This window comes from Micrasema longulum, unplaced genomic scaffold (assembly GCF_059751315.1).
Source record: "Micrasema longulum isolate JH-2025_06_02 unplaced genomic scaffold, ASM5975131v1 h1tg001672l, whole genome shotgun sequence".
Classification (NCBI taxonomy): Eukaryota; Metazoa; Arthropoda; class Insecta; order Trichoptera; family Brachycentridae; genus Micrasema; species Micrasema longulum.
This window is the reverse complement of record NW_028278851.1, coordinates 169,466-195,416: the sequence shown is the minus strand read 5'-3', so window position 1 is coordinate 195,416 and position 25,951 is coordinate 169,466. Positions and strand designations below refer to the sequence as shown.

At 31.2% G+C, this 25,951-nt stretch overlaps 1 protein-coding gene across 1 annotated transcript in view; it reads right to left on the bottom strand.

The window, feature by feature from the left end:
* Positions 1–17,001: 17,001 nt before the first annotated feature.
* LOC148274358 (kin of IRRE-like protein 1) overlaps positions 17,002–25,951 on the bottom strand; it is a gene marked incomplete at its 5' end in the record, with an annotated part of 166,607 nt that continues 157,657 nt past the window's right edge. The window contains one exon of the mRNA XM_088237230.1: positions 17,002–17,557. Coding sequence (XP_088093356.1) covers positions 17,329–17,557 — 229 coding nt within the window. The remainder of the gene's footprint in view (positions 17,558–25,951) is intronic.

Below are 25,951 nucleotides of genomic sequence, written 5' to 3'. Positions count from 1 at the left end.
AAATAAAATTTTTAGGCGTTGCCTAGTATGTGGGTGAAATAATTCAATTACACGATTCTCACCCGCATAAATAAAGGTTTCAGCTCTTTAACTTCACAAAAATCAACAGATGAAAGAATCGAAGGAATATAGATGTTCAAATATGGGCAGAATGGTGGATGTTACACGGTGTGTAAAGTGGCCACTTAAACCAGCCAATGACAGGTCTTAAGCCTAGACTTATATAATATTACCTTCTCTAAAATGTTTTTCATCTCTGTTGCAAACAGTATTTTATCAACAGTGTTTTGGGTGTGTCCAAAAGCTTGCAGACTGGCTGGATTTTCTCCCTAGGGAGACGTCATATTTTAATTTGTTGCAACAGAGAGGAAAAACATTTTTGAGAAGGGATAATTAATATCTCGGAAATTTTTACGAATATTACCGCATTTTTTCTTTAATCTTCAAACATACCGTAAGAAAAAAAATGTGTCACATATTAGATAATTTTAAATGAAATATTTTGCCCATCAGGATCTTTGAAAATGACGAAATATCGAGTACCCGGGGACAAATTACATCAGAGATATAGAACATTTTAGAGGAGGAAATATGGAAGTCTAGGCATTTACAGGGCTTATGACATGTCATTGGCTGGTCTAAGTAGCCACTTTATACAAAAACATAGGCAGAATGGTGAATGTTACCAGTGTATAAAGTATCAAGGAAAAACGACTTCTTATTTAGAGCATGTCGTTATTATAATACTGTTTTCTCCGGTCGCGCAGACATTTTTCATCTCTCCTATATGAAATATAGAAGATTCCTTATAGACAGTACACCTGTTTAGTTATACGATGTCAGTAATTATGTATGTATTTGTATGTTCATTATTATATTTTGTACCTTTTCCTTTTTTTTTATATAACTTTTTTCTTTTCTTTAAATTTATATTTACATTTTTTAAAAATTATTATTATTATTTATAAATCATACAACTTAAAGTATTTTACAGGAATAATACGTTGAATTACATTCCCAGGAGTTACAACAACTCAATTCGGGACATAAATAATATTAGCATTTAGAAAATAACACATATTGAGAACAACAAAGAAACAAAGCAAGTTTAGCACCTTTATAACTAAATATACAACAACAATATATACGCCTAAAACCTTTTCTTACACAAGCAGAATAAATATATATAAAAAAACGCTTTTAAGAATAAAAAAAGGAGTGAATCTACTAAGGGAGATAAGGTCATTAACATCAGATGCCATGCAGATGATGCTGCCATAGTGATGATGAGAACATATCCATCTCAGTTAGTAAATGTCATAATGTCGTATAGTACAATATAACTGTATATAAATATATGTATTTTAATTTATTTGCAACTTCTAAGTGCCTAACATTTCTAAATTGTTAAATTGTTTTTATTTTGATACCGATAATGTACTTAATCAATAGCTTAGACCACTGTGGAAAATTAATATTGACTGTTTTCACAATTGTCGTTTATATATATTCTTATTTTCTGTATACAATATATGTAAAAACTGTTGATTTTTTCCAAATAAAAATAAATAAAATGAAAATTAATAAATAAAGTAGCCACTTAATACACTTTGTTAAAAAAAATATAAAGTAAATAAACAAAAAAAAATAGCGTAAAAAGTTGTACATATTACACACTGTTTTCATACAATAATCACCCGTACATATTGTTTAAAAAATAAATCATAAAATACAACAATTAAAAAGTTAGAAAACTGTTTTTTGATTTTTTTTATTTTATAAAAAAAAGACGAATATCTGAAATCATAGGTATTGATAAAAAAATACAAATTTTATTTAGACCGAGTTAATGAGAAAAAATGTTATTTTTTAAATTAAAAATAACCGTCCAAAAAAACATCTAATACATATTCACAAAAATATACAAAAAGAAAAAAAAAGTAAATAGATAGAAAAATAAAATGAAACACATATTTTTTATTTTATTTTTTTTAAAAAGGAAATATTTGCGGTCTTATCATTTATCCAAATATTTTAATTTGAGGCCATTTTTAACGATTTTAAATAACTCACTATCAGAAAATGGGAATCAAGTTGGGCTAGAGTGGGGTTCGAACTAAGGACTTCTGATCCGTGAGGCCGCAACACTAGCCACGGGACCACAACCCTATTCGAGTATCGGGGGTTGGTCCCGTGATTTTACTCGAATATAATATTTTGATATATTTTATAAATAGTCGGCCTCGTGGTGTAATCATCAGCGCGATTGCCTACTATGCAAAAGGTTTCGGGTTCGATTCCCGACATGGTTGATATTAAATATTTATTTAAAGGATGATTTCACACTAGAATATTTTAAAGTCGCTGGACTGGTACCTGAAGCGTAAGACTGATCAGCTTACCTTCATGTAAAAAAAAAATAATCAAGATACGCTGCGATTGGTGTAACAATGCAGTGCCCTATGCACCATTCGGTGCGGAAAGGGAATGATGATGATGTAAGTACATAACTATAGGACGTGTCTACGATATGCCAATGTCACTTTTTTCATTTTACGTATTTCACTCCGGGGTAAAAAATAAGTATCCTATTTTACTACTCTTTTATTCGGCTATTCCTATGCAAAAAGTTGCGTCAATCGATCGCTCTGTTGAGACGTGAATGAAATACAAACAAACACACTTTCGCATTAAAAATATTAGCATGAATTATTTTTCCATCAGTTTTTTCCTGTTGAAAGGGGTGCGCATACGTACAAACCTACGAACGTCACGTTTTTTGCCTCTCCGCCTTCCCCTATCTCGAAACCCGAGAAGTAAAGGGTAGATTTTATCGCAGCCTTTTCCGCCTTCCCTAAATATGTCCGCACTATTAACAAAGTTATCAGAAAATTAGTTTTGTATGATAAGGTAAACCGCAGTCCACAAATTGACATCGACTTTGCTAATCTTAAGGCTTCGTTACGTGCGCCTGCCGTTTTCTTACCAAAAAAAATATTCCTGGAAAACTTCAGCGGTAGTTTGTGAAAAAGACAAATTTACTGCAAATATAATATCTTCTGACACACAATCCAGAAGTGTGAAGCGACTTTTGGGTATGTCATCATAGCACTAGCTACATCCGATTGTGCGTAAGGCACTAGAACAAACCATCTTCAAATATAATAAGAATAATAATCTTCTCTCAACTTAAATGAACTAATCATCTTGAAGTAATTATTTATAAACTGAGATATTTAATTTATTGATTAAGTATTTACGCCCAGCTAAATACTATTAAAATAGTATATTATGCACTTGTACAGTCATCGCTTTCCTAATAAGGGAATAATTGGATGGGGGAGCTTACAACAACCATATTAAACCTTTAGAAACTGTTAAATATATTGTTTTCAATGTTTAAAATGTATATTTAAGAACAATACAAATATTCTGCAATCGTTCTAACTTATCAAGCAATTCAGAGTTAGCATCTGGATAACATACATCCGCGTAGTCAAGGAGTGTGGAAGAAGTAAGCTCTGGACTAATGTTTGCTTAACATTTTATTTGTATGAATAAATAAATAAAAAAATATTAAGCGATATTTTTTGCGATGTAAATTATTTTGTCATATTATAAATGTAAACAATTTCTTTCCTTTTAAATCCCGAAATGTCACACACAGAATTGTATTCTTCATCTGCCGACACATATAGTAATTTATTTTTAGGTGTCGATAAAAAAGATGAAATAAGAGCCAATAGTCGAGCAATTAAAAGATTTCTCAAGATTGGGGCTTCGGATGTCTGTCGCTGACAGTTGGCCTAATTTGACAGGGTAAGTTTTTACCGCGTTCAAAGCCTCCCCCGATCCTAGAATTTTCTTTGGCGTTTCGAAGCCAGTCGATTTCTCCCTAAAATTTAAGCAGAATTATAAGCGGGGTCAAAATCGAAGATTAGAAAAATTAGGGCGGCCATATTTATTTGTTTATTTATTCATATTTTTCTCTTACAAACTATAATTAATAAAACAAATATTGTGACCTCACTGGGGTTACCCTTGCCGAGGACACTTAACATATTACATTTTTGAATTTTTTTTACATTTGAGAATAAACAAAGAAGACTAACTTAATAAACAGAGATAATTGGTCTTGGATATTTGCAGCGAACTGTAAATGATTTTAATTCCATCACTACCCTCAAAGTGCTATTTACTGCCTTGGTTAGAAGTAATTTAGAATTCAATTCAACAATTTGGTCACATTATTACAATGTTCATATTTTAAAGTTAGAAAGAGTGCAACGTAAATTCCTTAGATTCATCAATTACAAACTTAATATACCCACTGAAAATATTGATTACGATAATTTATTATGTACACTAAATATGTCAATTCTTTGTAAAAGAAGAATCATAAATGATTTATTAAATTTATATGAAATAGCAAACGGCGTATTGGACGTCCTGGAATTAACTAGTGTTATCAGCTTAAAAGTACCAGTTCGAAATACTCGGCAGCTTTATTTTTTTAATCTCCTGGCAGTCACAATTATTGTTACAATTCACCAATACCTAGACTACACCGGCCAGCGGACAGCGGCTAGGTAACGAGTATGGTTAAGTATTCAAAAGGTTATAAATTAATTTGTATAAATTTTTTTAATTTTGTTCTTTATTTACTATTTTGTTTTCTCATGTATCTCTATAATAATGTATAAACTTATATGTATGTGTGTATGTTTTCATATGTAAATTTATTAAATATTTTTCTATGTACCCTATACCTATGTTGGTACATTTCCTGATTTTTACTTATTATTGTATCTTTTAGCTTTTCTTATGTTATCTTTAATTTTAACTAAATGTACATACTTATGTTTCACTGCTGCACTTGAATGTAATTTCTAATATAGGTAAAAGCCCGTAGGGCGTGTAAATTAATAAATAAAAAATAAATAAATAATAATTAACAAAATATTCAGACAGTTTTAAACACTACGTATTTATGTACATCTATATTATTTATATTACAAAACGCACAATCAAAATAACAAAAACCTAACATAAGCTATACACTTGTGGAGCAGTTGATTCAATATTAGTTTGGGCCACGTTTGGGCGAATAAAACAATCCATTCTACTTCTACCTAGCTCTACTATCCATTTTTATAGCCTTTTTAAACATTTTCTCGTTACTAATTGTTTTAATAAATAGTGGAAGTAAATTATAGATTTTATTGAATAATACTCAAAATCCCTTTGTCCGAAAGTGGTATAAGTTTGTATTTGTTTAAGTTTTCTTAGTGTTGAGAATCTAGTGATTATATTATTTGTATGTTATGTATTGTAGAGGTTATGTCTTTCATTTGAGTAAGAGTAGTTTTTGAATCTATAAGTGAGTTTGTTTAAGTAATCTATTGTTTTAGCGTATAGTTGTTTTGATGTAAGTCCATCAGAGATTTAGGAGTTGTTTTGGACTATAAACTGACATACAATGAGCATATAGATAATACACTAAATAAATCACTGAAATTACTTGGCTTCATTAACAGAATATCCTCTGATTTTACTAATGTCCGTACAATCAAAACTCTTTATTAGAATACTAGTCTGGTCTCCATTCTATGTGAATCGCATAAATCACATTGAATCAGTCCAACATCGCTCATTTCGAAAAGTAGCGTGGATGCTTGGACTAGAGAGAGGTTATTATTCTTATGCTGATATGGAGACAATGTTTAATATTTCTAGTCTACGAAAACGTAGAATTAATATTAATTCCATATATAAGTTCAGCATACTTAATGGTATAATCGATGTTCCACCATTACTAGGACAAGTGAAATTCCATATTCCGACTCCTAGGTTGAGAAACAATGAACTACTGTTCATCGATTAGCATAGAACAAACTATGGCTTTAATTCTCCAATGACCAGTCTTTGTCGTATTGTTAACTCGAGACAAGATCTGGACTTTTTGGTATAAGTTTACAGCGATTTAAACGAGCACTAAATAAACAGTCCAGATCTTGTCTCGATGTCCGTTATCTTTGTCAATGCTTCTTTTAATTTTTTAAATGTTTTTGACTATTCTTTAATTGTAATATTTACACCCTATAAACTGTATACATGGACAATTTTCGTTAATAAATAAATATATAATAAACACTTGTGAAGAGAGTGAATAATAAAATCTACACAACAGTTCGAATGTTTTTTACTTTGACAAATAATAAATAACGGATAGATTCGTTTTTTATAAAACAAAAAAAACAATTGTGTATTTTACCAGTTTTTATGATGTTTGAAATTTGGCCCCAGTAAAACTCTAATGTGTCATTACATATTTATTTATTTATGTAACAATCACAGTCTAAATTACTTTACGGGCTGTTTAACCAATCACGTAATTCAGACTGTAAATATGAGTTAATTAATAGAAAGCGATAGCTGCTAAACTGCCGATTGGTCCAGAAAAATATATCCATATTATCTGCAGAAGCCGTATTAAGCAAGCGAATTGCCCTATTAATGGGTCAATTCTGCCTTGCATTTATTTTATTTTTTTATTTATTTTGTTTATTCAGAAAAACAACAGCAATACAAAAAAATATACACAACATTATAAAAAAAACATAAAATAAAGCCAAATTAGTTTTTCACATAAATACAATTATGAAAATCCAGTTCAGTTAGGTATTAATTCATAAAAGTGCATGTGTGCGAGTTTTTTTTGTGTGAGGGTGCGTGTGTAAAAAAGTGGAGTGTGGTTTTGGTAGGTATGTGAATATGTGTGTGAGGGTAAGTTTATGGACAGGGTGAGTATGTGTTTGATTTGAGTAAATAGAAACAACTTAAATTTATAATGTAAATTTTATTTTTTTATATAGAAACATAATTTTTTTAATAAATTAGTTTTTTGATTTTGGTTTTAAAAGTAAGTTTACTCCAGTTAAATATGTCTATGTTATTGAAAAATACATTATAATTACGCTCAAGCGAATAAGAGGAGAGTTCTGTGCATAGTTGGTGCGAACTGTAGGTACATGGAAAAGAGATAGATTCGTGTGACGGGTGCGGTAGCCAGGTAACATGCGCGGTCCGTTCATAGAACGCATGGAACCATTGGTTCCCCTACATTTTGGCAAATAATGTTTATAAAATAGCATATTTAATAAATTAATTATCAGTCATAATACCTTACATTTGAATTACTATTAACAATTAAAAAGCAACGTAACCTCCCGTACATCCATTTACCAGCGCTGTCATGCGCGTACTGATTCGCGAGTACTTGCTACCTGCTGGCTGGGTATCGATTTAAAGAACGATCGCGCTGGAAGCAAATTCGAAATTCCGTTCCAGCGCCGTGCTGAACGCGCAGTCTGGGCGCAGGCGCAGTCTTCATTTCTCACTAGGCAATGGAAGCAGTCGAAACAAACCAGTAAATTATTTTCCATGTAGTTTACATATGACGCGAACACAACGCCGCGCCGCGCCGCGCAGCACAGAGTTGCGATTTTGGTATTTTGGCGCTGGACAAGATAGTTTAATTATTATTTTGTGGTAGAGTAGAAATACAAGGTAAAATATAGAATTTAATTCAAACATAACATTAATATAATGTTGATTTGTTATAAGAAAAAAGTGTATAATCTACTACATGTTGATTTTTCGGGTTCAAATAATGACCAATTCTTTTTCGTTGAAAATTCATGTTTTTTAATAAGATAATGTTTGTTTTGGTTTCACTGCATTTTAGTCAAATAAAATATAACGCCACAAAATACTTCGCAGTTTTTTATCATAGTACATGGTATATAAAGTGAAGTTGGTTCATTTGTTATTACAATTTATTACTAGATATGTAAAATTATTGTTTTTATTTCTAATCATATGTATAATGTATTGAGTTTGTCTTCAATTTCTGAAGGGCAGTGTATATTATAATGTACTAATTACTTATATATTTATTTATTTGTTTATTTTACATAAACGGCATAAATTGCCTTTAACATCATATATTGAACATAAATATGAAAAAAAAAAATACATATATAAAAACATAACAAAAAAATATAAAATTACATAACTATAACAATAGTAACAAGTAGGTAAATACACATAAGCAACCAAAAATATTAACGAAATAAATACATAAATATGAAAAAACAAAAAAAAGAAAAACATTTTTAAATATAAAGAAAAGTTTAAGAATAATATTGCGAGAGAAAAAAAGAAATCAGACTCGTTTTATAACTATCAAGTCCAGAACCAAATATATCAGCCTTGTCCTCATACTGATTGCCATATCTATGGAGCCTAGGAATAGGCGAGTGCATGTGATAGTTGGTTCTAGAACTTGCAGAACAAAAAGGAGATCTGTGGCGGGTATGTCGACCAGGTACACGGAAACACACCAACTCCAGCAAATCTGGACAGTCAATTAATGAATTGATCACCTTAAAAAGTAATATTAGGTCAGTTAGGATTCTTCTATCAGAAAGTCACATTAATTGCTTCCCTAATTAAAAACCCCACCGCACGCCCCTGCCAGGTACATTAAGGGCCAACTCAGAAACCAGAACAGGACTATCAAGACGTCCATTGAGAATATCATGTAAAATCCCCATATCTAATACCAAGCGACGATCCTCATTTATACGGCTTCTAGGTGTGTAAAACAGTGCATGAGATCTCGCTCTAGTATAATTATTGGGAACATATAAACTGATCTCTTTCAGTATTTTTGGATTATATATACTTCCGGCGATCAGCTTATAGAAATGTTTCCTAAGAAAAAATTGACGACGAGATTCGATTGCACTAAACATAACATGTAATTTAATATTAAATATTTATATTAGGGACTTGATTTTTGCGGAACGATATCAACGCGGATAAATATTAGCAATTTACGTGAAACCTACTAGGCAGTCGACATAACCCGACGTTTAGTAGGCAACAAACACCAACCATAATTGCAAAGAATCACTCAATCAATTTGTTGTAATAACTTTTAAAATAATTTCATTATGTGCTAAAGGAATTTTGGTGATTTTTCAAAGTCTGGCCGGCAACATAATAAAAATAAAAAAAACAACACGTTCTTCAAATAATCGAATAAATCGACTATTGTAGCGGGTTGTAATCATTACTATTTTCATTTCCTTCAGACTCATTGCCGCGGGGGGTATTTGAAAGAGATGGATATATACGCTATTGAAAATAATAGACCAATATTCCACTTGAACGAACTCGCGAGACATCTCTTTGCAGGAAATGTTCTAGAATCAAAGTCATTTAAATTGTTTCACAAGTTTTTTTTTCAAAGATCTGCCTTGATACTAGGTTTTAAATTAAAAAACAGAACAATATTTTGAGTTTGTCCAAATTTTTGTAGACAAGGACTGGATTCAACTCCCTGGGGAGCTGTTTATATTAACATATTACAACAGAGATGAAGAACATTTAAGAAAAGGTAATATAGAAGTCTAGGCATCTACAGGGCTTATGACCTGTCAATGGCTGGTTTAAGTGGCCACTTTACACACTGTGTAACATTCACCATTCTGCTTATATTTGAACATCTATATTCCTTCAATTCTTTCATCTGTTGATGTTTGTGAAGTTAAAGAGCTGAAACCTTTATTTATGCGGGTGAGATTCATCTAATTGAATTATTTCACCTTCATACTAGGCAACGCCTGAAAATGTTATTTTTTCAATTTCTATACTTCTTCATGGACCAGGTAATTTATCAACAATATTTTGAGTTTGTCCAAATTTTTGTAGACAAGGACTGGATTCAACTCCCTGGGAAGCTGTTTATATTAACATTCTACAACAGAGATGAAGAACATTTAAGAAAAGGTAATATAGAAGTCTAGGCACCTACAGGGCTTATGACCTGTCAATGGCTGGTTTAAGTGGCCACTTTACACACTTTTACACAAAATATAAATAATATGTTTACCAATTATATAAAGTACTACGTTGATTGATTATAATAATATTTATTTATTTATTTATTCACACTTTTTATCAAAATACAATTCCATATTCACTTTGCCCAGCTAACAAGGGTACACACCCCGTTCCAAGCTAGGCAATTACATTTTTTTATATTATAATAGTTAACAAATTAATATAAAGCACAGACAGACAAAATATAAACTTATTCGGATACACATTTTGATTCATATACATACAGACATACACATATATACACACATGTATATATAAATATACACATATATACACATGTACATACACAATAATCTGAATGTTCTTCAATTTCTGGCACTGGATCACAAAATGAACTATAAAATGAGACAATGTTTTCCACGACGCGCGACGATTCCAACCACTATTTATCCGATTTTATGTCAAGTCCAAAATGTTGTTTTGTTTTTGTTCTAAAGCTGAATCTTCTAATTTTGAATATCTTTTATCTTGATGTTAGGTAGGTACCATAAGGATGGGTCAAAGGAAGGATGGGAACGAAAGGTAATCGGCCAGGAATAGTATCGATAAATGCTGTTATTTACTTAACACCTGCTCTACAAAATTTTTATTAATAAATTTGACTCCCCAGAACTAATTCATCTGCTTGCTTATCGTGTCTCCTCCAGACCAACGAGACTGTCTAATATTTTCCATTTTCGTAATATTAAAACTAACCATCGGAAACAATCTACCATCCCTCGTATATGTGGAGCATTTAACAAGAATTTTAATACTCTTGATATATTTAACACTCCATATAATAGATACAAAAGAGAACTAATAGGTTTGATTCAGAATAACAGAGAATATACGTTTGTCTCTTTTCTTGCTCGACATCATTAAATCAAATGCAATTTTCCACTCCTACTTTCCTTCAATCATCCTTCACCACTCCTTATCAATTTCCTTATTTTCCTTCCCACTATCTCCTTGTTTTGTCCATATTTCTTTTATTTTAATAAATAGCATATTTATTCTTTATATAGTTTAAACTTTAAGCCATCATCGCTTTATTACAGTATAATTTAGTCAATACATATGATTGGATGGCAGGCCCTACTATGTTTACATTTTTTTATAAATAAAATAAAAATTAGTGATCTTCGTTAGTAAAAAAAAAAACAATACAAATAATAATAAACATGCTGATGAAATTCCAACCATACCGCTCCGAAATCAATTGCCCTTATCAGGGATTCTCAAGATTTATGGTTATGCATTTACCGGAGGTCCTTTTAAGGTATCCGATATCCCCGTTCGCAGCCAGGTATACGTAATAAACAAGATACATTTATCATTCATTGAAAAATACCACAGAAATTTTGTGAATTAAAATGCTTGAATATCTTTTTAAAAACCAAAATTTATGTTATTTTTTCTTGAATAACTTCCCGTTTAATTCATCATCTTGAATCATTAGAAAGAAATTTAACTGAACATCTTGGTAGAATAAAACTTATTTTTTTAAAACATTGGATGGTTGAAAAGGCTTCTGAATTCCAAATAAAAGTTTTGTTTTATTCAAAGTTTATTGTGGATTGTGCTTATGCAGTTATAAGAATGGAAAAAAATGACTTAGCAGTTTTAAATGCTGTTTTACTTGTGTTTTAGTTTATAGGAAAAAAATAGATACTTTTTCTAAGAAACACAAAATTGTTTTTATCTAATAGGAATTATGGAATTATAGAATGGGGAGAAGCTTACAAGACAAATTTACGTCAACTTTTGACTGCCCGAAAAACAATCGCTAAAATTATATTAAAAAAGCCTAGAACTTACCCGTCAAATCAAATGTTAAAGAACTAAACAAAAAAACAAAACCCGTCAAAGAACTAGACAAACTTTCAATTGATAACATATTTAAAAAAGCATCAATCATACAATCTTTCCTCCACTTATTTACGAAAATCTCGAAAGCCTAGATTTCCAAATATTTTACCTTTACACAGATGCAACACAAGTGCGGCTTTTAATCATTATTCATATGTTGAGAAAAAAAACTTTAATAATCTTCCGGAAATCTTAAAATCAATAGCAAACTTTTAAACATTTGAATATAAATTAAAAAACATGAGACCCGCCTTATTCTGAACTCCATACAGTGGAAAATTGTATATATTTTAGAATATAATCGCTAGCTTTAAGGAATCTGTTCAATATAGTAAAAATTAAATAAAGCATAAATATGTATCAATATAAATAAAAAAAATAATGTAAAACGAACTCCCTCTCTAAACACGAGTTTTTCACTTTATTAGAGGGGTAGAAACGTTTTAATTAAATATTTATGTACAAAGCATTTAAAACTTTAAAATTAATTTGTCAAAAAATCTTTTTCAATAAAAAAATTTAAGCTGAAAAATCGTATGATTATCTTATTTTTTATCAAACTATAGCCTTAACTTATCTAAAATTGGGATAATCTTTTTTTTATTTAACTTTTGTACATAATGTTATTTGTACATTGGCGGGCTTATTGCCAAATGGCAATTTCTTCCAACCAACCAATAAAATAAACGTTTTATTTTTATAATTCAAGTCACAGAACATATTCAATAGAGAAAAAAAGATTAAAAAGTAAAAAATATATAAAAATAGAAATAAACGTATTTGTTTATAAATTACCTTAAATGGGAAAAAGGAAAAAAGAGGAAAGAAGAAAAAGGAAAGGAGGAGAGATTAAGGAAGAGAAAGGAGTTGTTTTTTCAGACGCGATTTAAACAGAGATAATGTAGTAACATCTTTGATGTTGGGTGGGAGATGATTCCACAGTCGAGCCGCATGGACACTATATGAGTTAGAGAAGAAATAGGAATTGTGGATGGGTATTAAGAGAGTGCCTTAAGAATTAGAACGAAGAGGTAAACCATGAACTGATAAGCGTTGAAATTTTTCACGCAGGTATATAGGAGCGTTAGGACTATGAAGTACATTGAACAGAAGTGAGAGGGATTGAACAGAAGTAATCTTACAACGGATTTTATCATATTTTGGTTTTTTGTATCCCAACAGTCTAATCAAACTTGGTAAAAATAACAGGACAGCAGAGTTGTCAAGAAGAATCGGGCTTTGGCCAGTTTTTGGCAAACTTAAGTACGTTTTAAATGATAAACATGTCCCAAAATGCTTTAAAAAAGTCTTTTTAAGTCTACGAATCGTATATATTGCCAGTGACAATATACGGACTAGAACCCATATCTGTAACACAAAAAGTAACCAGAAACTGATTTGCACGTAATGATCCATGGAAACACAGATCCTCGGTGTATGCCTGTGGGACGGAATGAGATATGAAGAAATTAGACGCCGAACCGGAGTCGTAGGTATTATAGAACGTACAGCAAAATAGAAATGGCTGATACTGATTTTAAAATTGAGGGTAGGTATGATAAACGAAAGATGTGAGATTTCAGTTGAGATCTGAACTGACTGGGGCTGTCGATGATTCGCAAGTGTGAAGGCAATTGGTTCCAGGCAGAGGGTCCGGCATCCGTCCGGATCTTATCGGTTGACATCCACGCACCCTTGTCCTTTAGACGCTTCTCAGGAGGATAGTTTTCTCCAAACTATCGGATTTTCCCCTAGAAATATGTCCAAAGAACTGCAGGATTCTTTTCTTGCACATGAATGTAAGATTTTCTCTTATTTCTAGTTCCTTGAGTAGAGATATATGTGTACGTCTGGCTGTCCATGGAATCCGCAGCATTCGCTTCAAACACCACATATCGAAAGCTTCAATTTTTTTTTCAGATTCTCTGTGTCCAACACTCCACACCGTACATGAACACTGAGAAAACCAAGGCCTTCATCAGTCTGTTTTTGGTGTTAATGGTTATACTGCGATTCTTCAACATCTTCACCAGCCGACTCATAGCACTTTTGGCAATACCAACACGTTGCCGTATTTTGCCTTCACACCTACCACCGTTTACGTAAGTTAGAATAAAAGTTTACTATTTAAATTGTAAAGCGCCTTTGAGGTGATTTTTCCAGCTAAATATTATTATTATTTAAGGAAACACCTCACCTCGATTTTTGAACAAAATAAAATAAAGAAATCTCAATTTTGGTATCCGCAAGACAATGCAATAAGCTTTTAACTGATTTTTGTTTTGTTAGTCTATGAGATATAATATTGTACCGCACAGCTTTTCGCTGGCCAAAAGGTTCATATTGGCTTAGTAGAGCACGCTTGAAGTAAAACTCTAACATAGCCTTAAGTTACTTATATGTTGCAGCATGTGCTTACTGGAAGATACGGCCTAACTATAAGGATACGTTATAATGCTAAGATTCCATGAGTGCCAAACTGTGGTACGCGAAATGATCCTAACGCTCCAATATACCTTCGTGAAAAATTTAATCAACGCTTTTCAGCTCACGGTTTCCCTCTTTGTTCTAATTCTCAAAGCACCCTCTCAGTAGTGATCTAAAATTCCTCTTTCTTCCCATGCGGCTTGACTGTGGAATCGTCACCTATCCACCATCAAAGATGTTACTACAATCTCTCTGTTTAAATCACGCCTGAAGAAACATCTCCTTTCTCTTCCTTAATCACTCCCCATTTTCCCATTATTCCTTTTTCCCATTGCGTGATTGTATTGATTTAAGGCAATTTATACACCAACGCAGCTATTTATATTTTTGTATATCTTCAATTTTTAAAATTTTTATTTTTTATTGCGTTTGTTTTGTAACTCGAATTACATAAATAAAACTTTAATCATTACATTATGTATAAAAAATTTTGTTGAAACAATAAAAATAAAAAAATAATGTGAGAACAAAAAAATGTAACAGCTACATAATTTACATATTGTCCAGGGAGCCCAATGTCTCTGAGTTTGAACTGAACTAATATTTTGTGGCGTCTTTTCCCATCAGAGGAAAAAAGTGTTGCTAACCTTTGGTGTTGAAATTGTCAAACGTAGTACTTATCTAATAACAATCCTTTCACTGTGTTTTGATTGAATTGATGTAGTTAATAACTTTCAAACAAGCGGAGCTACATGCATGATTATGGAAGGGGAAATTTTTAAATAATGGTATTCTAGCGTTTTTAAATTTATAAAATTCCTGTAATGGACATACGAGTGGGCTATTGTGATACAGGTTAGTAGAGTTTTTGCTACCATTCATGTTTGCAATATGGTCATGAAGATGAATGACAATATCCAACAAAAGTCTTCCATATAATTTGCCAAACTTACAGAGAAAGGGGCAAAAAATTTAAGGTTTTAAAAGAGTAAGAAAATGAAAAAAATCGAATCTTTCGAAATGTGGTGTTGGAGGCGAATGGTGCGGATTCCGTGGACGGCCAGACGTACGAATGCATCTATACTCCAGGAACTGGACATAGGAGAAATACTAACATCCATGTGCGAGGAAAAAATTCTGCAGTTCCAGAGGGAACTCTGATAGTTTGGAGAAAACTATTCTTCTGGGAAATGTCGAAGGGACAAGGTTGCGTGGACGTCAACCGACAAGATGGAGCGGCACAGTCACTGAGTTATCAGAATCATCACTGACGAATGCCTATAGAAGAGCACAAGACCGTTCCAGATGGAGGGAGACTGTCCACAGACGAGCCATGCCTGGAGTCAGGCGTAATCACCATCCTCAGATATGAAGCACGGATTGAAAGAGAGAAATTTAATTTATAAATTATTTAACACATGTTTCTTAATAATTCATTTGAGTTGGCGATAACGTTTGAGAACCTTCGCATTTTTAAAATACTGGGGCAAGTAATCTAGAATCGATTGTAGCTTTAGTCCCAAAGTCACGAACTGTTTGCCTACGTGATTCTGGTTGGAGCAATTTCGAGTAAACATGACAGAGTTACCCCACTGCACATTTTTACCGCCGGTATGGCAAACAGCGCCGTCTTACCCTATTTTGGCGGACTGTTCATGTTACCCAGTATCGAATATCTTTTTTTATCGATTTTTTTGCACACCGTTTCATGAGCCCGATCTATTATCACATCAGCAATCTCCCTTTCGCACGCAGTGGTCCATAGCACACTAAATTTGACACAAAATTGATCCAGTTACGCTACGAGTATATTACAGGGGCGAATCGTCAAAGTAAGCGATTATGCACAGCTTACCATTATATTTGACTACAAATTATAATAATTTATAGTAACCATGTTTATGGGAAAATATATTTTATTTTATTTTATTTTATTTTGGGAAGCCAACAGATTACAATATTTATTAATTACAGTGTAGGTTAAATTATATATTAAGATCCAATTACAGGCCTTCTCGTAAGCTAAAAGATAAATATTACTAATAAGAAGTTAAGAATAGATATTAAATTTAGATATGTATGTACATTTTACAGTGCGGATAACATAATAATAAGTATACATACATATGCAGCGAGTATAACATTTGCGATAATTATTGAGCCTTATAAGAAGAACAACTTAATTGAAGAAAATAATAATTATAAAAATAAAATAAAAAACTCAAAAACTAAAATAAAATAAAGTGTTTATAATAATTAACCAAATATCAAACTCACATACACATGTACATGTACATATCCATACACAATGTAACTGCACAGGTAGGTATTTCGGTTAAATAAGATATTATATAAGAGAATATTAAAAAACATATTTTAAAAAAAATAAAAAATATAAAAAATTAGTGAAACATAAATTGATTTTCAATTACTTTTCTAAAATTGTTGCATGTTATATTATTAATATCAATATGGTAATTGTAATTGTTATTTATTATAAATCACCGTTTATATCTTTCTACAAAAAATATATGTATACATATCTATGAAGTGCGCCCAGTCCATTCTCACTGAACGATAAAACTAGCCGATTACCTCAGCTTATTCTTCCATACAAAAAAGTACACTGTATTTTTCGTCTTTAACCCAAGTCGGCTTTTTTAGTGCTAAAACAAACTCGCAGATTACAAATATTTTTAGAAGAATTTCTATTTGGAAACTAGTATTTCGATCATTTTTTCCGAAGGACTATTTTTCTTTGATGGGATACCGTTGACATATTATGTATCACATAGGACGGGTGGCGTTCGCAGTGGCCGTTTTAGGCATTATTCATTTTAAAAGAAATCGGCCAGTGCTCGAGTCTTGATAGTACTGTCAATGACAGATCATAATGAAAATATCTGTTGAATGTCATTGTGGTATGTGTTAATAAATTTTTTGTACAAGTTAAGTATTGTATTAAAATAGTGTAGATTAAAGCTAAGTATATCGCGTGGTTAGTAATAATTGTTGTTTGAGTTGATTTTCACAGAACCACAGAAAAAGTAGTACATTACTTACATGTTATGTTGGTACTTATATGTAGTACAAATTAATGAACATTTTTAATAGATTACCTATAAAATAAATCACGGCTCGCCACTGGTATATTATGTTTATTTTTTGTAAATTAAGAAAATTAAACTCACATAGAACGCTTAGTTGAACTGTAGTTCGCATTGGAAGGTCTCTTGGAAGGGCTTCGTGTTTAGCTTCACATGTAAAATCTGCATAGTCGTCTTCCGAAGATGGTTTCATTTGAATTCTGAAACAAACAAAAAAAGTGTTTTTTTAAAAATCACCAAATTATGAATAACAACAACACTTTCTGAAATAAGAACTATTAATGATTTCACTGTACTGTATAAAATTGTAAATTCTCTTTTTGACGTACCAAAAATACTTGAATTGATTACTTTTAGAGTACCTGCTGTCAACACTGGGAGTACTTTATTGTTTCATTGCTCCAGTACTTCTTCCAACCAACAAAACAATTCATTGCTACCGAGACTGCATATTGCGTAGGTTAGGTAACACTTATGGAACGGCTGCAGACATTCTGTCCAATTCTTTACCATCTTATAAGTCCACAATATCAAGTTTATTTGTCGCTGCTCGTCAAACTATTATTGACAATTCAATTCCATAAATTTAAAAAATACTTACTTGTTTATTTTTATTACCTTATACTTGTTTTTTATTTTTTACTATTATATCAAATTGCATTGTAGTATTGGCAAATAAGCATTTCATAGATACATATTTTTATTTCTTCCCTTTTCGCGATAATATATGCTTACTTGTTTATTAATTTAACTTAAATTTGTCTTTCTTGCTTACCGTAACACTTTATTTACTGTGTTTGCTTTACAGAATTTATTTCATAAGGTTATATCTTTGCATATTTTGTTTATATGCTTACTGTTTTTTCTTGCATACCTTTGTTATTATTGTTTTTTTTTACTTTGTAAAACTTTTTATAATTTCCTTTCTAACTAATTTCACGTACTTTTTCTGTACATTCTGTTTATTATTTAGTATGTTAGCATGTATTTTATTTTTATTTTTTGTAAATACCTTTTGGGCGTGAATGAACAAAATAAATAAATATTTCCATACATTTTTTATTTTTTAAATGAACAAATACTCGTAACCTTCATCGAAGTCATTATTAATTCTTCTAGTTGACACTTTTTTTCTTAAAAGCCTATTAAAAATATGAGAGAGAAATAAGTAAGTTTTGAAGTCGAATTGAATTCTATCATAACTGTCACTTTAATAAAACGAACGCCTAGATGTGGAAATAATGTCGCTAGGTTCTCTCCTATTAACAAATAAGAGTATCTAGGCGTCAGACACAGATTATATGCTTCAGAAAGTTATTGCTCTAAAAAAATAATTTAGTTATTATATTTTTTCCATCTTTCCGAGTGTATGTATCGAGACGTTATAGGAGCCGGCTTTGTAGTCGATCGTTACAGATCGGTAGATACATACAGACGATCGTTAAGTGTACCGTCTAGGTGATTTCCAAAAGTCATGCAAAATTCATGTTCAAGCGAGCATTTTTTGCTTAAATTGGGATTTATTGGAGTTTATAATCGCTTTGAAGTGAGCGTTTTTTATAACAGAAGCCTATTTAAAATAAAAATGAGAACTATTTTAAATGTTAATGATGTAAGGAACGCGGACTAATTGTTTGCGGTCTTTCCATTGGCTTGTTTCGATCATATGATGTCGATATGACAAGTAGGTAGAACATACCGAGGTAAGATACAGATAGTACAGAAGCTAAGTATACCGTCTCGATAAATACAGATGAAGATAGCGTTCATAATCAAGGCACTGATCTAACAGGCGTCAAATCCTGGAGCAGTAATAAGCCACGGCCTCACCAAATAAAATCTAATGCTGGAAGAAATTATGTAAAAAATGGACCTATCGAAAATGTGTCACCATTTATTGTGAACAACAGAGTTTGCGTTGAAAATAATAATTAAAATGTATATTATTCATATTAAAAAACTTAGAAGTTTGTCGAGCAATTTATTTATTTAATTATTTATGTATTTTTAAACGGCATTTCTGCCATTTACGTGTATGTGGTATAAATAGTGTTAAAAAATAAAAAAAAAAAATAATCGAGTATGAAATATTAATATACTCGTGCTGTACACATTATAAACTACTTGAAATACATGTATATTTTAAAGAAATTATACAATAACAAAATACATTAATTAATCAAATTATAACTATTCCAACCCAATCTCCTGAAGATGATTTGCTCTTTTTGATAAAAATATGTTGGTCACTTTATTTTTTAAGTTCGGCAGAGATAAACTAAATATATCAAAATATGATGCATATTCATTCATTCCCGGTATTCTGTAATCTAACAATAGGTGAGTTATATTGAGCTACCGTTCGAGAATTTTGACAGTAAAATATTGTAGATGTTCTGCTTAATCTAGGTGGTACATAGAATGAAATCAACTTCAGTAGATCAGGGGTATCAAGTATTGGTTTTATTATTTTATATAAAGTTGTAAGATAGGTCGATGTTCTTCGTTCTTGCAATTTGTTATAATTTAATTGATTACTAGAAAAACCCAACTTAAAATTAATACTTCTAAGAAACATATTCTGAATTCTCTCAATAGAATCTGAGAAAGTGATTTGATAAGGTGGCCATATTGGAGAATTATAATCAAGTTGGCTTCTAACTAGAGATGTGTAAAGATATTGTAAATTCTACATATCATCGAATTATTCAATATCCCTGATTATACGTTTATTCAATTTACAACTTTACCCTATTTTTCTCTTTTTTCCAGACCATTTCATACCGCGGTGTTTTTATGTGACAATACATTTTTCTGAGAATAAAGGCGTGGAAAAAGTGATGTAATGTATCGAAGAAGGGACAGAGTAAAAGAAATGGAATATTTTCCTCGCGCCCGAAAAAACAGAGCAGGATTTAAAGTAAAATATTTATTTATTTTATTTTCTACGCTAACATAATACATTCTATTGAGACAGAATAAAATATATTTCATTTATAAATTGTTTAACTCGTATATTTTGTACATAATGTTATTTGTACAATGGCGGGCTTATTGCCAAATGGCAATTTCTTCCAACCAACAAATAAAATAAAAGTTTTATTTTTATAATTCAAGTAACAGAACATATTCAATAGAAAAAAAACAGATTAAAAAGCTAAAAGTATATAAAAATATAAATAAACGTATTTGTTTATAAGTTACCTTAAATCAAAACTATTACTCAACGGGAAAAAGGAAAAAAGAGGAAAGAGGAAAAAGGAAAGATTAAGGAAGAGAAAGGAGATGTTTTTTCCGACGTGATTTAAACAGAGATAATGTAGTAACATCTTTGATGGTGGGTGGGAGATGATTCCACAGTCGAGCCGCATGGACACTTTATGAGTTAGAGAATAAAGAGGAATTTTGGATGGGTATTAAGAGAGTGAATTGAGAATTAGAACGAAGAGGTAAACCATGAACTGATAAGCGTTGAAAATTTTCACACTGGTATATTGGAGCGTTAGGACTATGAAGTACATTGAACAGAAGTGAGAGGGAGTGGTAGTCTCTCCGCTGTCTAATTTTGAGCCATTTCAGTTGCCTACGATAATCAGAAATGTGGTCATATTTCCTAAGACCATATACGATCATATACATACGTAAGTGTTTTTTATTTATTTAAAATTGACTTTACATCATTTGCGTATCAATTTTTTTTAAACATTTGTTTATTCATAACATCTTAAGAACTAATATAAACTTTTATTAACATTGCTATTTTTTATAAAAATTTCTTAACCTATTTTTTCAACATTATTTTGAGTTTGTCCAAACTTTTGTAGACAAGGACTGGATTAAACTCATCTTATGGTCATCAGCATATCAGCTCTTTAACTTCGCAATCATTGCAATTGAAGGAATATAGATGTCCAAATATAGGCAGAATGGTGAATGTTACACAGTGTGTAAAGTGGCCACTTAAACCAGCCATTGACAGGTCATAAGGTCGTAGATGCCTAGACTTCTATATTACCTTCTCTTGAATGTTCTTCATCTCTGTTGTAAAATGTTAATATAAACAGCAAATATTTCTTTAAAAAAAATAAATAATAATAATAAATTATTTTATCTAATCCCAAAAGGAATACTCCCACACTTCCAGAAGTCGAACTAGAGGATGGGTCATGGGGTCTACCACAAACTCTGAATTCGGGCAAAGAAATTTCAGGTTTCTGGGCCCCAAAATATTCAATATGTTGCCCAAACATTACAAAACCATGACCCGGATTAAAATAAATAAATTTGTAAAAAATTGGTTACTGAGTTTATGTCGAGAAAAATCAGAAAATTTACTCAAAAACAGTCTTACATAATAAATGGTATAAATTAATATTGTATATGTTTTTTTATTATTTTTTTTATTTCATTTTTTGAGATTTTTACAATATACGTAAGAGGTAAAACAGAGTATTCAAAACATAAAGCAAAATAACATAGTAATGAAATACATATTAGTAGTAAAGATAATAAACAAAAAAATCCCACAAAGGCGTGGCCTGTTCGTGGGTATACAAGAAAATGTTAAAAATGTTGTTTAAGTGGCCACTTTACACACTGTGTAACATTCACTATTCTGCCCCTGTTTCAACATCCACATTTCCTCAACTCATCCATCTGTTGACTTTTGTGAAGTAAAGGAGCTGAAACCTTTATTATGTGGGTGAGATTCATCCGGCTGAACCAAATCACCTACTAGGCAACGCCTGAAAACAATTTTCCAATTTTTTACTTCTTCTTTTACCAGGTAGTTAATTCAACAATATTTGAGTATGTCCAAATGCTTGCAGACTGGCCGGACTTTCTCCCTAGGGAGTTCTTCATATTTGAATTTGTTGCAACAGAGAGGGAAAACATTTTTAAGTTCATTTATTTATTTATACATCAACGGTTCAAAGAACCTACTATAAAAAATAATAATTTACAGAAATAATCACAGCAGTGCACAATAAACATGTAGTTCATAGTATGAAATAATAGAAAAATTAAAACTAAAAAATTAAGTGAAGATATAATACAAAAAACAAAAAGTAAAAAAGAAACATTACTACTACTACTACTACTACCATCACGCCATTTCCCCGTAGGGGTAGGCAGAGAGAATGGACCGCCACACACGTCTATCCTGGCATACACTCCTAGCCTCTTCCACATTCATACATCTTGTCATACATGCCCTTCGGTTCTGTGTGCTTTTGACATGACCAGACTTAAGATTTTGGTTTATCTGATCATGCCACGTCTTCCTTGGTCGTCCTCGTCTAACGTTGCCGTTCATTTTTGCCATATATACTTGTTTTACCATTCTCTTGTCGTCCATTCGTTCTACGTGACCAAACCATCTCAGAGACCCTTTCTTAATCTTATCAATTATACTTGTCTCAGATTTACACTCTCGCCTGATTCCATCATTCGTAACCCTGTCATACATTGATTTCCCACACATTCGTCTAAGAGATCGCATTTCAACCGCGTTCACTCGGCTTTCATCCTTCCTCTGCCAGTTCCATGTTTCACTTCCATACATAAGTGTTGGGACTAAAACTCCGTTGTGCACTGCCAGTTTAGCTTCGATTGTTTATTATTTTTATATTTTTATTAGAAATTACTGTGCTTAGTGCTCCGTTCATTTTGTTGCCCGCATTCACTCTTCTTTCAACATCTTTTTCTACTCTTCCATCTCTTGAAAACATGCTTCCCAGATACACAAATTCTTCTACTTGCTCGAGACAAAAAAGAAACATAACATCTCTAAATAAAATATAACAATAACCATGAGAAAATCTTATGTTCTAAATATAAATAAAACACAGTAAAGTTAAGAATAAGTAGATAATAATAATTAAAAAAATAATACAACATTAGTATTAAAAAAATAAAAGTTTTTTGAACAATAAAATTTAAAAAAAAACTTAAATAAAATTAATTAAAAAATACCTTTATTTAGTGAAATCATTATCATCAGTTGGTTGGAAGAAGTTGCCATTTGGCAATAAATCCACCAATGTACAATATAAATTATGTCTAACATGTTAAATAAAGAAATAAAAATCACGTATTCCCGGAAACAAAGTTAAATTAATATTATATTTAAAAATAAATCCATTATTTTTCTAATAAATAACGAGTGAGAATTTGTTTTAATTCACGAACAGAATTTGTATTGAAAATATCGAATATTTGGGTATAGGTGAGTGCATTTTAAAGTTGGTCCGTGAATTGTTGCAAAAAAGCAAAGAGTTGGGAATATAAGACAACAAATGGTGAATGCTACACAGTGTGTAAAGTAGCCACTTAAACCAGCCAATGATAGGTCATAAGCCCTGTAAATGCCTAGATTCCCATATTCCTAACTCAAAAATGTTTTCCCTCTGTTGCAACAGATTTAAATGTTATTTTTCAATTCCTTTTAATTCCTCAAATTGATCACTCAAACGAACCAATGACAAATCGCAAATTTCGAAAACGCCAAGACTACCATATTCCCCTCCCAAGGAGCTTTTCCATCTTTTTTGAAACATAATATAGAAATTTATTATCTATCTACAATATTTCGCATATGCGGATAATAGGGGATTTGAAAGGGGAAAAAGGGGCCTGATTTACTGAGGGTTGCGACGCAATTCAAATATTCACGCTTGTATTTTTTTGCGCGCACCCCGTTTATTGCATTAGTGAAATATGCATTTCGTCGTGGCCGGACGGGCGGAGAATACAGTTTCGTGTGTGAAATCAAACCAGTACCCTGATCGAGGGTTTTCGACCCGATGGCTGCACTCAGGTAAAAACCCTGGAAAATGTAATCGGGTGGAAAAAGTCAGCGTTGGTGCTTTTGCCTACCATGCTAGAGGTCCTAAGTTCCATTCCTAGGAGAAAACGGGCGTGAAAGATTCTTAATCGAATCATTAAGGGCAAGAAATCGTGTGGAATTTAGGGATTTTTATATAATTTTGGTATCTGAGTGACTTAATTATCTCAAATATATTGTCTACTGAATGAACTTTAAAATATTTATTTAGACTTTCCGTATTGAATGTTGAGGGTTTCTTTAAAATTACTTTAATAATTAATCTTTGTACTATTTTAATAGGGTTTAATATATTGGCATATGCACCACCCCATTCAAGAATACCATATTGTAACAAATATTGTACAATCGAGTAATACGCTATTTTTTAATTATTGATCTTTAAAACCTTCCTTAATCTAATAAATATGATAATACATTTTCTAACTCGTTTAACTAGTTCACTAATATGGTCTTTCCATTTGAAGTTTTGGTCTATGTATACACCAAGATATTTAATTTTATCTGTTGTATCAAGTACTGAACATAGATCGCAGTCAGTTTTGTTGTAATTACTTGTGTGAATAATTATTTTTACTATTAAATCTAAATTTGTTTTGTTAATAAAAAATGTAATGATATTTTTTTCAAATATCTTACCGTGGTTTCCATATAAAAACCTAAAATTAGCTTATTTGTGAATTGCAATGTTCAAAAATATTTTAATTTATTTTTATTTTTATATTAATGGTTCAAGGAACCTTTTACAATAAAAAGTTTTACAGAAATAATCACAGCAGTGAACAATTCATTATGTGATATAAAATATGATGTATAACTATATGATTCAACTGAATAATCAAAACTAAACAAATTAATTAAAGTAAAATATTTGAATCGGGTTGTGGTCCTGTGGCTAGTGTCTTGGACTCATGGACCAAAGGTCCGTGGTTCGAATCCTACTCTACCCCAACTTGATTCCCATATTCTAATAGTGAATTATTTAAAACTCGTTGAAAATGGCCCTCAAAATTAAATATTTGGGTAAATCATAAGAACGCAAATATTTCTTTTTTTAAAAAATTTTTTTTTTTTTAAAAACCTTCAAAAAGGTAAAAAAGAAACATAAAATATCCAAGGTAACAAATAAAATATAACAATTAAAGTGAGAAAATCTAATGCCCTAAATATAAATATAACAAAGTAATTTTTTAGATAAATATATAAAAAGCTCAAAAAATCTTTAATTTATTAAGTACAAAAAAAGTTAGGAGCGTAAATGTTTTTTTTATCCATCACTAGGGTTGCGTTCGCCGAGAATGCGTATACAAAAAAAACGGATGGATGTAATTTTTTTGTTTCTAAAAAAAAGTTTGTTTTTGAATGTTTACAGACAGCATTCGTTTTTTTATGGATCCCAATCAGATTATTTCATTGAATTGCTTATTATTTCTACCCATTTACTGGATTTTTGGTTATACTAAAATAATATCAACTGATATTCTATACATTTTTGCAAATTGCATTCCTGACTCAAGTGCATCCCTGAGCAGAGTTTGACATTTGCTAAAAGAATTCTTTAAATAAAGAAATTTTCAAATGAAAATAATTTATTATTTTATGTTTTGTAATTCAAACATAAACAATTACTTAGGTAGGTACCTACTTAAATTCAATATTTGAATATTTGCATATTACTTTTAGATTTGGAATTCAATCATAAACAAGTACCTACTTACAAATGAAGAGTTACATCTTTTTTACATTT